This window comes from Thermobia domestica, chromosome 12 (assembly GCF_964235325.1).
Source record: "Thermobia domestica chromosome 12, izTheDome1.hap1.1, whole genome shotgun sequence".
Lineage (NCBI taxonomy): Eukaryota > Metazoa > Arthropoda > Insecta > Zygentoma > Lepismatidae > Thermobia > Thermobia domestica.
Genome location: NC_137465.1, coordinates 205793472 through 205809059, shown reverse-complemented (window position 1 = coordinate 205809059; position 15588 = coordinate 205793472). Strand labels below are relative to the sequence as shown.

Here is a 15588-nt window from a genome sequence, read left to right as displayed (position 1 = left end):
CCATGTTGTTTATAAGATGAATTCATTACTAATATCTTATAAAACTACGAGATTGTCTTCCATTGGGTATGATAAAGTGCAATAAAGAGTGAGTGGACTGTAAATGTAGTGGTTGCAATATCAAAGGCATGTCCCTACACGCTGGTGCGCTCCTTGCTCCCGAGTATTACTTCAATATTTACAAAATGCAGATAAAAATATGTTCTGTGTTTTCATATTTATTGATTCAAGTTTACACTCACTATTACTATAAAATTCATTTGTTTCACTTTCAGAGATGAAGAACAATTGATGTTCCATGTAGGTTTAAAAGTTATTTCCATATAAAACTTCTACTTCGATCTTACTAAACGCAAGTTGAATGAAATATAGCATATACAGTAAGGCATAACCTACGTTTTAATTGTTAATATGCTCCATTTCATTTACGGAATTAGAAACAAAAGCACCAACTAATTTTTCTGATACACTTGTAATAAAATAAGACAACAATACATGACACTTACGTTTCATAACAGTCTTAAAGGCATACTTACATCCATCAACGAATTTACTCTTGTGACTCTTTCTCTCCCGGACACATGAACAGACAGGATGATATATATATATATATATATATATATAAAGGTTTTGATAAACAAAACTACTTAAAAAAACGGTCTATTCGACAATCATGCAACCTAAGCAGCTGCCACCACTAGTAAAATGTTTGTGTAGATATTGCACCGTAGCAACGTCTCAGTAAGTTTTTTTTTTCGAAATCTTCTACTATTTGTATGTTTGAGCTGACCATGCTTATAAGAACTCGAAAAGCAACAAGAATTCAATGTGTAATTCTAAGTACTCACTAAATACTTACGTTAAAAGCTGTGCGTTGTCATTTGGGTATTGTAGAACTAATTTTTCTCTTCGATATTCCAAAAATTTCTCCAGCGTAGTATCACCGTTGGAAGATATCTCTATCTGGTCTCCTTCTGTCCACACAACGACGCCAGTCAGAGAGATGTATATGTTTAAAGACATGTATACCTTTTAACAAATAAAGAAAGTGCATATATATATTTCCAAATGCAATGTAATTATTGTTACACATTTCTAAACTCTAATTATGGTACGCGTACTTTGCTACTTAGACTATGGCTAATCGAGGATGCGTACCCCGCGCAGCGAACGCGAACTAGGTAGGTACTCGGTAATTTTACTTTTGCCAGTTATAAATCTTACTGTGAACCAGTCATTGTTTCCAGGCCTTATTGCCACACCCTTATTGTCATACATGTGAGTCACGAGAAATAACCCTATTGTGTTACATATAGATTTTTCTGTGATTAGCTAATTTTTCGGAATTTCCTTGTGAATTTTCTTTTGTTATACACGTACATATTTTATAATAGTAGAGTTCCAATACTCTGCATAAAGCATCTTCCAAGCAGCTGTTTCTTGCTAAAAATCCCCTTGCCTGGCCACACGTCTTTCCTTTTTGTCCTTCCTTTATACATCTTTTACTGATTCCGAAACAGCAGGCAGTCTATTGTTCCGAAACGCACCAAATACGCTGGAGCCGACGTATTCTGTGCGTTTTTATTGCTTTTGCGTTTGCAGCGCATTGCGATTAGCGATCCACATTTAAATACATGGTCAGCGTATTCCAACCGTACGCATGAACCATAAAAACGCGTTGCGAACGCATTGAAGCCGTGCACTTGGGATAGTTATTTCCAATTAGTCAATGTATCATGTCCCAATCTTTTCTTTCGTAGGAGCAACACGGAAAAACAGGTAGAGGCTAGGGAAAGGTAAGCGAGAAAAGGCGGCAGAAAGGTTTATAAAGAAGTGTTGGTAATGCACGAAATAGCAATGGATTCGCGTATAGTGTACTTGCCAAACCATCAACTCTGCTATCCATGTTCTCGCTTGCCTGTCACCATTATGGTTGCCAAATCTTTTGCGCTTTCTACGAAGTTTTATGTTTTTTTTTTGACGCGTTTTACGTTATACATATTCCTTTTTTCCGCAAAAGATGTATTTCTTTTCTTTTAATAAATCGACAAAATGGTAGCCCTGGACACATTTAAAGTGTTTTTCTACGTTAGTGTGAAGAGATACTATTTAAAAACATTAAAGAAATTTATTTCTTACACACTGTCAACAACGTAACCCAACGATGTAACTTGGTATTCAGAGACAAAATGAAACAAGAGAATAATTCCACATGGATAAATATCTTTTAAAATCGTTGCACTGGATTCAGCATTCTTAATAGTATGAAAATCGCAATTAGAAACCTATGCAAGCATGGGCACTTTTTTATCAGTGGGAGGATCGTTAGTTCTTTAAGAAAACACTTGGGTTCGATTCTCGGCTAGAGTTCATGTGGTGCGGATACCAAGTTTCCCAAGTTAAGTTGTTGGACCACGTCTCAATTTAGCCTCGCTGTTGAAAAGGACACCAAACTCAAAATCAAATCTTTAAGAAAACATCAATTTTGATTACGTTTTCCTGTATGATAATTTTATTTGCTAGCAGAGGCGGCTCGTGAAGGAGTCACATCAGTACAGTATAATATTTTATCGCTCCAAAATAAGGTAAGATAAAAGTTATCTAATGATTTAGTTGTTATATACAAGAATTAGAGGATTAGGCAAACTTATTTCCTCTTAGTCTGAATCAATAAACGTCAGTTTTTACCGATGTGGCTTCTCGGACAAGCCGCCCCTGTTTTGTTGGTAATTATACGAATAGCCTTAATATTAAACTAAGGAAGAAGTTAGTTGAGTGCTATATCTGGAGTATTGGACTGTATGGTTCAGAGACTTGGATATTACGGGAGTTAGAGAAGAAATATTTAGAGAGTTTCGAAATGTGGTGTTGGAGAAAGATGGAGAAGATAAAATGGAGAGAAAGAGTAACACACGAAGATGTTTTAAAACGAATAGGAGAGAAGAGGACACTTCTCGACGGCATCCTTCGTAGGAAGGTCAATTGGATTGGACACATCTTGCGAAGAAATTGTCTTCTTCAAACCGCCAAAGAAGGAAAGATGGAAAGAAAGCGAGGAGTAGGGAGAAGAAGAACACAACTGATCGATGATTTGAAAAAGATAAGAAAATATTGGGACTTGAAAGTGGAAGCTGAAGATCGAGAAACGTGGAAGAAACGTTTACAGGCCCAACCCTAAACTGAAAAAAAAAGAAAAGGAAAGAAACTCATTAGTCCCACGACCTCAAAAAAGCAGAATACTTAATAATAATATTGTTAAATCTAATTATTGCGAAGCTTAAGTACTTTGCTGTAATTTCACCAATTACACTCTAATAGTTGCTACCAACAACCTAACTATATTTTCCACCAGACTCCAATCCACGTGCAGACAATAATTGTGTCTGATCTCGAACATTCATAACAAAAAAACATAGTTCCCACGTTGGATAGATCATGCATTTATTCTCAACATTCAACTACTTGGTACAATATCTATTATACATCTTCTTAATATAGCCAAACTCATTCCAGTAATCTCTAGGCAAGACAAACATTATTTTCCTAGAAAACTGAAGTTCCATGAAACAAAAAATGTCCCGCTTCCACTATATTATAAAAACTTTCTTCTTCTTCTTTTTTACTGTTCTACATTCGTTCTTCTCAGAACGCTACATCCTCCCACCTTTTGATTGCGAATAGCAATCAAAACAAATACCGTAATGGAACATTTACAACACGTCCACTTCTAGTGACTACTTTTCGTTCATCACCACTTGGCTCTGCCATCGATTCTTCACCTGTTCCAGAGTTTTCGATCTTCTCAACAGTCTTAGACGAAACCTGTTTACTTTGATCGGTCGGAAACACTATCTCTAAAGGATATAATTTCTGTATAGGTCGAGTTAAAACTCCACTTGATGTTTTCACCTTTACCACTCGAACATGACTATCTACACCAGGACACAATTCTATAACTCTCCCTAGTGGCCAGTTAATTCTTTTCTTATCTTCCGTTGCTACCAAAACAACATCTCCCAGATGCACTTCTCTACCATGTCCTTTATCCCATTGCTTTTGCACCAACAGACTTAAGTACTCATTTCTGAACCGGTCTCGCAATTGTTGTCTAATAGCACTCAACCTCTTGTATCTCTTGATCAATAATGCGTCTTCCACTCGGTCCAAGTCAGGCACTCCAACTTCTTGAACATCCTGTATGAACATAGCGGGTGTTAAAGCAACAAAATCCTCAGTGTCCTCAGATATATACGTCAAAGGACGACAGTTAATTACGGATTCGCAGTCACATAAAACAGTAGACAACTCCTCAAAATTTAAGGAAGCTCTTCCTAGTGTTCTTCGCAACAGATTTTTCAAGGTACGTATAATTCTCTCCCACCATCCACCCCACCATGGAGCTCCTGGGGGAATGAATTTCCATTGAATTTTATATACCGAGCAACTCAGTTCTATTTCTTTCCAATCAATAGACTTAAACAAATTATCAGTGCCCACAAAATTCGTTCCATTGTCACTGTACACTACCTTTGGTCTACCTCGTCGTGCAATAAATCTTCTCATTGCCAACATGAATTCACAGGAAGACAAGGAAGACACTAATTCTAAATGCACAGCTCTATACACCGCACAAGTAAATATCACTATCCAAACCTTATTTCCATCATTCAATATAAGCGGTCCTGTCAAATCAATTCCTGTTATCTCAAATGCTAAGGCATCACGCACTCTATCATCAGGCAAGGGACTTGTAACTGTAGTCATTCTTGCAGCGTCTTGTTTCCTACATGTGACACATTTTCGAATTACATTCCGTACAGTTTTTCTTCCGCGCAATATCCAGTAATTTTCTCTTAGCTTACATAATAAAATTTGGGTTCCTGCATGGTTCATCCTAACATGTTCCTCCATAACCATTCTGTGAACTAACTCATGATCTGACGGAAGTACAAATGGACTCCTGAAGTTCTCTTTATCATCTCTTCTAACAATCTTCGTTTTGACTCGGATCAAGTTTTCTTCGTCCTTGAAAGTCATCAACGTCTTCAATTTCTCACTGTCGTCATTAAAACTCTCTTTTTGCATGAGGTATATTAACCGCCTTTCTGCAGCGTTGAGCTCCTGTACAGTCAACTCTCCGACATTTCTGTTAACCGGTACAGTCAGACAATTTATAATAAATCTGCGCATCCACGCTATCATACGCAACACATTTTGATACTTGGAGAAACGTCTCAAATACCACACATCTTTGCACTGTACAGTCATCGCAACTACTGTCTTCTTTCTTTCCTTATTTATTTCAACTTTGTCGCAAGCGCTTTCTTCTGTGGGCCAATCAGGTTTTCTTAACTTCAACCAATCCGGTCCCTCCCACCAACGGGATTTCACAAAAGTTGCGGCATTACAACCTCTGCTGGGAAGGTCCGCAGGATTAGAATTACCAGGTACGTGTCTCCAACACGCTATGTCACTCAACGAACGAATTTCCTTGACTCTATTGAACACGAACACACTCCATGGTTCGTTCTTTTGAATCCAATATAACGCAGTTGTAGAATCAGTCCAATAATTTACGGGAATATTTAATTTCAAACTACTAATAATATTATTCGCAAGACGTGCACCAATGCAACATGCTAACAACTCAAGACGAGGGATACTTATGTCCTTCATAGGAGCAACACGTGCCTTACTGGCTACCAACTGGACTACAACTTTACCATTATGTTCACTTTTCAAGTATACAACACAAGCATATGCATACTGACAAGCATCACAAAATATATGCAGAGACCATGACTTCCTTGATTCATCTACCGACAAACATCTCGGTATTGCTATTTGTTTTAACTGATATAAATCTTTTACCCAACGATCAAACTTTCGTTTTACTTCAGGAGATACTTCCTCGTCCCATCCTGCTTTCTTACGGAAACTGTCTTGCAACAAAAGTTTAGGTACTAAAGTCACAGGTGACAGGAATCCTAATGGATCAAATATGCTATGAGCTACCGCCAACATTTTCCTTCTGGTCACAGGTTCTTCAACACCTTTTAAACTATTCAGATCACACATAATAACATCCTTTTGTTTGTTCCAATACATGCCTAGAACATTGGTACTGTCATGATTTTCACTGTTATCATCTACACTATTATATTCCCATCCACGTAAATCAAATTGTGCTTCAGCTAATAACTTCTTAGCTTGTTCAATAAATGAGGTGAGTTCTTCTTCATTACGCACTGATGTAACACAATTGTCAACATAAAATGATTCTTTCAACTTTTTAGCTGTACCCTTGTACTCTGAAGAAACATGTTCTAAGTGAAACTGTATAACAGCACTTAACATAAATGGACTACAATTGACACCAAAAACTACTCTACGATGCCGGTACACTTTTACGTTTCTTTCAGCAAAATTTCTCCACCATAAAAATCTCAAAAAATCACAATCCCCTTTTTTAACAGCTATCTGTAGAAATGCTTTTTTAATATCAGATATTACCCCTATTTTATGCTCTCGAAATCTCAATAAAATGTCAGTAATCAACTCCACAAGGTTGGGACCTTTCTCTAAACAATCATTCAACGAAGGTGAATTTCGTACTTTACACGAAGCGTCGAAAACTGGTCTAATTTTTGTCGTTGATCTTTCTTTGAAAACAGCTCTATGCGGGAGATAATATCCTGAATCTGTAACCTCATCTGGTGGCACTTCTTCGATTATTCCATCTCGCAACCATTCATTGAACACGGACTCATATTCTTCATACTTTCCATTTACAATTAATTTTTCTGTAACCAAAACACATCTATTTTCTGCTTGTATTCGGTTGTCAGGTAGTTCTGGGTGACAAACTTTCCATGGAAGACTGACTTCGTACCGTCCCTCCTCATTAACTCGTACAGTTTCTTTAAAATGATTCAAAGCCGCTTCATCCGATTCTTTTCTGGATTTTGTTTCTGTTGGGTCCAAAATTCCTAATGTGTCTAACTTCCACAAATCTGATATCTTTGCATTCTGTGTCAGTAGTGAAATAACATTTAATGTTGAAACTTCATGACAGCTATCTTGTTTGTTTATCGGGACCTTTCCCATCATAACCCAGCCTAACAACGTTCGAACAGCAACTAATCCACATTTTAACTTATGCACTTTATTTGTCATAAGTTGACCAGCCACATCTGCACCGATCAATAATTCTATTTCTGTGTCATGACCTCCGAAATCTGACAGCCAAATTTGGTTTCTTTTCATTTCTGCAACCCATGGTCCTGGTTTCAAACTTGGTATTTGAACACAAATAACAGATCTTTCCAACACTTCTAACTCACATGAAAACTTTTCTTGCATGTCGCAGACAGTGATCGTATAACAATTGTGCTGTTCCTTATTTGTTTCAACTCCGCCAAACAACATATGTTTCACGGTTTCTTTTCTTTGGGTTTTAAGATGCAGCTCTCTTGCGACCCGCTTCAGAATGTAAGAGCGCTGAGAACCATTATCTATTAAAGCTCTTACTTCACGCATTTGTCCGTTCACATTCAGTTTTACTTTCACAGTTTGTAATAAATATTGATCACAGTGATTTTGGTTTGTAAGCGTACACGTTTTCGATTCTTTACAATCACCGGTACTTTTACCTTTTCTTTCCTCACTCACTGGACACATCACAGAAAAATGATTTCGTTTACACTTAAAACAGTTGACCTTCACTTTACAAGACTTTGTTTGATGATACGGCTGAAAACACAAAAAACAACATCTATTGTGCAAAAGAACTTTCTTTTTCTCGTCCAGTGACATGTCACGGGCCTTGGAACAGTTCTGTTCACGATGTGATTCTTCACAAAATAAGCACTTCTTACCTGCTTCTGTATCCAATTTATGACTTGACAACAAATTACTAGCTGTGGGGATTTTGTTTTCAATTCTCATTTCCTTCTTTGCGTAACTTGTTTTACTACTTGATACCTTGAAGCCTGTTTGTGCTAGAACGATTCTTTCCTCTCCTTCCACTTCATTTTTCAAAAATTTCAACAACTGATTCATTTTATCACTGTACGTTACAACTGATTCATTTTCAGTGCTCCTTGTATCAGTTCCTGAGTACCTTAACCATACTCGTAAGAATTCTTCGGGAAGACATGATTCAACTAAGGGAAACAGTACTGCTGCGAACTTATCACTATCCATACCAATCGATTCTAATGCTCTCAACTGTGATTCTAATTTATCGTACAAACGAGGAAGCGATAGCTTGTTGGATTGGTTTGAAACATTCTGTATCAAAATCCCTAACAATTCTCTGACATAGTATTCAATTAACAATTCCTCACGACCGAACCTGTTTTGCAAACTCTGAATGACCTTGTCGTAATTTTGTGCTGTAGGAGGATAACTGTTTACTACTTCCCAGACTCTGGTACCTTGTACAACGGATTGCAGTAGGTATTGAAATTTGTCCTCTTTGTCAATGTCCTTGTCTTCGTGTATTCTCTTAAACTGTCCCCAGAAACCTAGCCATTCGCTAATCTGTCCTCCAAATTTCTTAAGCTCTAATTTTGGTAGTTTCAGTTTTTTGCATGAATTAACACAACCAGTTGAACTATTACTGCTGCCTTGTTCACTTTTTTTCTCGTACTGAGACTTAATGAACTGCTCATATAACACTTGCACTTCGTCAAACAATGACTTATATTCTTCTATGCTGTTATATTCACTTTCATATACACTTACGTCAATTGCTTCTACTTCTTCTGCCAACTGCTCTAGAATCTTTGTATCGTAATCAGCAAGTTCTGTACTCAGCCTATTTAACTTCGTAATATACACTCTTACTTTTTCTTCATTCGGATCACTCTGCTTCAATTCTTCTTTTGCACTAATGATAGTCCTTGTATACAATGTACGAATGGGTTTCCGTAATGCAATTAACTTATCCATCGTGGTTTCACTAATTACACTATCACTTCGCAATATATAAAATGCGAAACTCTATGCCCCACGCTGATGCGCCAAAAATGTTAAATCTAATTATTGCGAAGCTTAAGTACTTTGCTGTAATTTCACCAATTACACTCTAATAGTTGCTACCAACAACCTAACTATATTTTCCACCAGACTCCAATCCACGTGCAGACAATAATTGTGTCTGATCTCGAACATTCATAACAAAAAAACATAGTTCCCACGTTGGATAGATCATGCATTTATTCTCAACATTCAACTACTTGGTACAATATCTATTATACATCTTCTTAATATAGCCAAACTCATTCCAGTAATCTCTAGGCAAGACAAACATTATTTTCCTAGAAAACTGAAGTTCCATGAAACAAAAAATGTCCCGCTTCCACTATATTATAAAAACTTTCTTCTTCTTCTTTTTTACTGTTCTACATTCGTTCTTCTCAGAACGCTACAAATATAGTGGTGTAGTTTGAAGGGTGTTTACCTAACTATTAGGCGGTTTCTTGGTAGGGATTGAATTGTTTCTTGTTCTATCCTTGTGTCTATATACCCCAAGGATTTACCGAGCCTCTGTAAAAATGAGAATATGTAAAAACCTGAAGGGAAGTAATAGTATTAATAGTAATATATTCCAGATGACCTTTGCTGAACTGTAAATTCTAAAACATTTACACCTTTAATATAAGCAACTGTCTAGTTGTCTCCTGTTTGTTAACTTTCCTGATGTTCTAATACACAAAAAGAAAGAAAAAGAAAAGAAAGTCAACTGAAAAATAATGTAAACGTACTTACGGCATTGACTATATTAACAATATTTTTGGAAAACTGATAGACTGCCTCCAAATTTCTCCCCATGTCATGGTATATTGTGTTATCAATCACTAGAAGTAGTTCCACGAAACGTGAATCTTTGTTCACTTTATGTGGACCTCCAATCACTTCAGAGCTACGCTTCTTCTAAAATAAGACAAAACGAAATCATTTTTATAGTATTTTTTTCAGTAATTTCTTAATTTAAGTATTTAATTCGTGCTTGTAGATCATAATGCAATAATGATAATTAAATTATTTGTAAGAGCAACTTAGTAGTACTGTTTATTTAGATCAAGTAGAATAAATTAGAATTTCCAAAATACTTTCTTGTTCCCAATAGATCCTAGAATGGAAGTATTAGGAATCAGAATGAGAGAGAAATTTTTCGAAAGTTCTGAGATTTTTCGTTTAAAATTTAAAATTTTATTTATCACTATCTAAGTTACATCGTAGTTTTTCAATATAACAATTTCTTCCAGTGGGTTACTAAAATTTTCAAGACATTTTCAAACAATTTTTTGAGAACTTAATCTATCCACTGATCTACTGCGTGACTTATATAATTTAAGTTCTGAATTCGTACACTACGCAGACATTCCTTCGGTTCTCGAAAGAAATGATAATCGCAGTGAGGTAGATCAGAGGAATAAAATGCATGTGGAAGTAATTAGTTCCCAGTGCTGGTCTGTGAAAACCCTTCACTCGGCGAGCGGTATGTAGTGTTTAAATAATGCGGTAATATAGTGGCGAGATTTTATTGAGAGGATGAATGTTACTAAGTTATTGGATGGTATTTAAAACGAATTATCATCATCATAGGTATTCTGCTTTTATTGGCAGGTCACTTGCCGCAGCTGAGAAGCTTCAATGCTCCACGGTCCTCCGCTAACCTTTTCGTCTTCGTGTATGATCTTTCTGTTTTAATATCATCCATTAATTGTAGTCTCCTTCGCCCCCTCCCTCTCTTTCCCGCCACCATACCCTCTAGGACGTCCCTCATGATACAATCTCTTCTTAGACAATGTCCCAACCAATTTCTCTTCCTCTTCCTAATAATATCTAAAAGTGTTCTTTTCTCACCCACCATTTCTAACACTCTCTCATTCGTTTTCCGCTCGACCCAACTAATTCTTTCCATTCTTCTCCACACCCACATTTCGAAGGCTTCCAGTCGATTTTCGTCACCTTTACGTAATGTCCACGTTTCCGCCCCATACAGTACAACACTCCACACGAAGCATTTTATGAGTCTTTTTCTAAACTCTTTGTTCAAGGTCCCAAAAAACAGACTTTTCTTTCTTTTAAAGGCTTCTTTCGCCATTCCTATCCTTGCTTTTATTTCACGTTCGCATTTCATGTCATTACTAAGAATACTACCCAGGTATCGAAAACTATTCACTTGTTCTATTTTCTCCCCTCCTACTTTTATATTTGACACAGACCCCTTCGTTCCAATCACCATGGCTTTTGTCTTTCTAACATTTATTTTCATCCCATATTCTTCAAAGCCCTTCCTCATTTTTTCTAACATTTTATTGATTTTCTTTTCAGATTGTGCAACAAGCGCCATATCGTCTGCAAATCTTATACATCTAATCATTCTACCTCCTACCGAAATGTCATCACCATCATGTAGGCTCTTTTTCACTATCTCTTCTAGATAGACATTAAATAGTGTTGGCGAGAGGCAGCATCCCTGTCGAACTCTCCTTCCAATTGCACTCTCTTCCGTCAGTTCTTCCCCTATCCTAACACTTACTTGTTGGTTCATGTATAAGTTTCTTATGAGTCTTCTATCTTTCCATTCCAACCCTATCTTTGTTAGAACTCCCAACAACAATTCCCAATTCACGCGGTCAAAAGCCTTTTCTAGATCAATAAATACAACATACACCTCTTTCCCTTTTTCTATAAATCTTTCACCGATCACCCTTAATAATCCAATAGCATCTCTTGTGCCCTTGCCTCTTCTGAACCCGAACTGCTCTTCCTCAACATCTTTATTCGTTCTTCCATATAACCTTCTGTTCAGTATTCGGAGCAGAATTTTAGCTGCATGAGATATGAGACTAATAGTTCTATAATCCTCACATCTCTTTGGGTTTGATTTCTTAGCCATCGGTATCATGATCGTTTTCAGAAAGTCTCTTGGCCATTCTCCTGTTTCATATATTTCATTGCATAGTCGCCACAATTCTTTCTTTCCCTTGTCTCCTATATTTTTAATGAATTCGATTGGTATGTTATCTATTCCTGTTGCCTTTCCATTCTTAATCTCGGATATAGCCTTTTCAAACTCACCCCGAAGAATACTAAATCCTTTATCATCCTCGCCTACTTCATTTTCCACTTCAACATTTATGCTACACGGTCTATCCCTACTCTCATATAAGTCTTCAACGTATTCTTTCCACCTTCCTATGACCTCATTTTTCTCGCTGACTACCTTCCCATTCTTATTTTCTACTGCCATCATAATACCCCCTTGTTTCCTCCGAAATTCAATAGATTTCACCTCCTTGTACTCCCATGCGCAAAAAATATTGCGCGTATACTGTAACTCACGATTTTTCGCAATTATTCCATTTTCCTTATGTTTATGGGTGAAATTCAGTTATTAGTATGTGTAGATAATAGAAAGCAATCCATCTAAGGAGATATTTCCAAAAAATATAATAAAATAATAAAAATATAAGCAAAAAACAAAATTATGTTCGGCTTTGTGTATACTGGCAATAATGTTTTCGAGGGATTTTTTGCAGTAGCACAGCACGATTGCAGAGGGAATAACTTTAGTTGAATCAAGGAACTGGAAAGTGGACTAATATATTGCATTTATTGGCTTAAATCTAGGGTGTAAATTGTCTACCAAATATAAATTAGCTTCTGTAACCAAGATGTTATACGGAAGTATAGAAACAAAGAGAAAAACTGTTGTCTTAAGTTTGGAAGTGACATGCTCTATAGCCATGAGCATTTATTTGTTAAGAAAAAGACAGGCAACAAAAGGTAGTCTGTGTGGTCAAGTGGGTAGAGTGGCGGACTAGTAATTCTTATATTGTTTTGACACCAGATCGAATCCCATGCGATCCCATCCAATTTTTTCTTTAAAAAACATTGTAGAAAGTGTATAATTTTTATGTTAATAAGAACCGAAACAATATAATAATGAAATAACTTTTTGTTTTTTCTGATGACGTATTTATTTAGAATTAGTGTATTATTACTAATAGCGATTGTTTTCAGTTTATGGTATGATATGCTTAATCATTCCCTCTCCGTCAGCAGAAGTAACTTCAACTCACTGCGAGTGTCTGTGAGTCAGGAACAGTAAAAAAACAAAACATGCGCGACCTGCTGCCTTACACACAGCGTGGCGAACACAGTCACAGCGATAGCTCGTTGTCATGAAGAAAAAAAAAAGCTGATGTTAAATTACTGTTCTAGTGTTTCAGTGTGTGTGTTTCTTTTTAGAGTATTGACTCTCTCTCTCTCTCCTTTTGTTTCATATCCACAAATGCAACAAATGCAATCATAAGTCTGTGTAAGGAAATAAAGGATGCTTTCTTTAAACAAAACTAAATTAACAGCTCTATTTGTGAGGAACACGAATGCTTCCAAAAGATGCCATGGGTATTAATTATAATCATACCGAATTATACAGTAGCGTGAAAAACTGATAATAAAATGATGTAACATGCATAAGCTTTTTTTTTTCTAGCGTGACAACACATTAAACATAACAAATTAAATTTTTGGGATTACAAATTATCACCTTACGTGTCGGTATAGGCCTATTCGTTTTCACAGTCGAGCGACGAAAGAAGAAAGTGTGGTGATAGTTATAAAAACCGAATACCAGATTTCAATGAATTCAAGCTACAATGCTCCTACATATCGAAAAAAATATTTTTCGATGTCTGTCCATCTATTCGTCTCTCGGTTCGTCACGCTTTTACATGCACTCAAATAGAGGCCATACTGTTCAACGTATCTGGACCGAATTCTAGACATAACGTTTTAATAACATACTATCTTTCGAATTTTATATCCTTCGACACCTAAAAGTAAGGGTAATTTACTGAAGGATTAAAATTTAAAATAATTCAATTTTCTCAAGAAAAAAAGCTGTGACGATTTTATTTACTTTTTATAAATATATATTTTATTAACAAATATCCACCGTATATGAATATTTTTTCTGAGAAAATATATATGGTGTAATTTACTGTATGGTATGCGTTCTTTTTCCACAATTTTCTCAACCACATTTCATAAATAAACGTATTATTAATAACCTAACAATATGACAACTCGTTCGAAGGAGTAGTTTACTCTTAGGGTGAGCTTTCCCCCGATGGTTTTCCCATTAATGCCTCAGGCAATTTTGTTCATATTTCGTAAAGAAATGTTTCATTAATAAACTAAGATACAGCATAAATCGTTTATTCCGTTAACATACAGAAGAAGTGGTTTTCTCAAGGGTGGAATTTTTTTTGACAATTTTCTCAGTAATAACTGAGACAAATTTCTTCTAATTTCAGTAAAAATATTGTCTGTAACACTCTTACAATATGCATAACTCGCTTGTTCCAAAAAGAAAAATCCGAAAGAGAGAGTTTACTTTGACAGTGAAATTTTTCCCGACGATTTGCTTAAAAATTATTCGATATACTGTCAAAATTACAGATAGAAGAGTTTACCTTTGGGGGTAAGCTTTTAACGATGACCTTCCTAAAAACAACTCAGGAGATGTTTGTTGTTCATATTTTATAAATACATGTTACATAAATAACCTAGCTATATGGTATAATTCCCTCATCCGGAAAATCTAGAAGTGGTATAATACTTTTGACAGTAAGTTTTACCCTGCGATTTTCTCAAGAACGACTCAGGCGATTGTGTTCGTATTTCATAAATAAATGTTTTATGAAAACACTAACAATATAGCATAGCTTGTTTGTCCTGAAAAGATCCACAAAGGATAATTTATTCTTGGGGTGACTTTTTTCATGATTTTCTCAGAAATTACTCAGACGCTTTTGCTTATAGTTCGCATACAATTATATCCTTAATAATTCCAATATATGGATCAAGTTATTTCTAACCAAAATATGACCAATGGGTACTTTATTTTTGGGCCTGAAGTTTCTTCTAGCAAAGTTTTCCAAAATATTATTTTATTCGCAATTTCCCAAATAAATATTTCAATAATAGTTGCAGCCTAACACGAGTCAGTGTAAGAAATTCAAGCGAGAAAGTACAGTGCGTTTGCTCCGTACCCTTTCTTAAATGTATTTTTAATGTTACACCTAATCACAATTTTCCGAACAAAATCGAAACCTCTTTTTAAATGTGCCTTGTTGTGGTCAAATGGTTCAAGTGCATTGGTTCTGGATTTGATTTCCAGTGAGAGCTAGTGTATTTTCGTCCAAGAGATGTTACACGTCGGTGCAAAGAAAAAAAGTGTTTAAATAAGCCTAACCAAGCTAATCAACAAAGAAATAATACAATGTTACGAAATTATCGTAGAAACATTGTTAATATTAGGTAGGTGCGACTGAAATGTCCAAACGATGATTGTCAATTCCAAAGGTAAAAAAGTGAAAAATACAATGCCAGGTTAATCAGTGGCCTCTAGGTAAAGCTATCCTACTAACATAAGAAGTGATTGAGACGCCAAAAAATGTCGTAATCGCTGGGAGACATGTTAGGAGAATACAGAGGTGAGAGAGAGTTTAATACTGCGAATCATGGATAGTCTTCACTTTCGTTTGAGGGCGAATATTGAAG

At 36.0% G+C, this 15588-nt stretch overlaps 2 protein-coding genes across 4 annotated transcripts in view; one reads left to right on the top strand and one right to left on the bottom strand.

Annotated features, from left to right (window-relative positions):
• Positions 1–15588, top strand: part of LOC145666975 (cilia- and flagella-associated protein 206) — a 224542-nt gene that overhangs the window by 43382 nt on the left and 165572 nt on the right. The gene's annotated exons all lie outside the window — the stretch shown is intronic.
• LOC145666974 (zinc metalloproteinase-disintegrin-like 4a) overlaps positions 1–15588 on the bottom strand; it is a 131041-nt gene that overhangs the window by 34142 nt on the left and 81311 nt on the right. For all 3 annotated transcript variants that reach the window (XM_081734620.1, XM_081734621.1, XM_081734622.1), the window contains 2 exons: positions 9775–9939; positions 860–1029 (listed from right to left, as the gene is read on the bottom strand). In XM_081734620.1, the coding sequence (XP_081590746.1) occupies positions 860–1029; positions 9775–9939 (335 nt within the window). The remainder of the gene's footprint in view (positions 1–859; positions 1030–9774; positions 9940–15588) is intronic.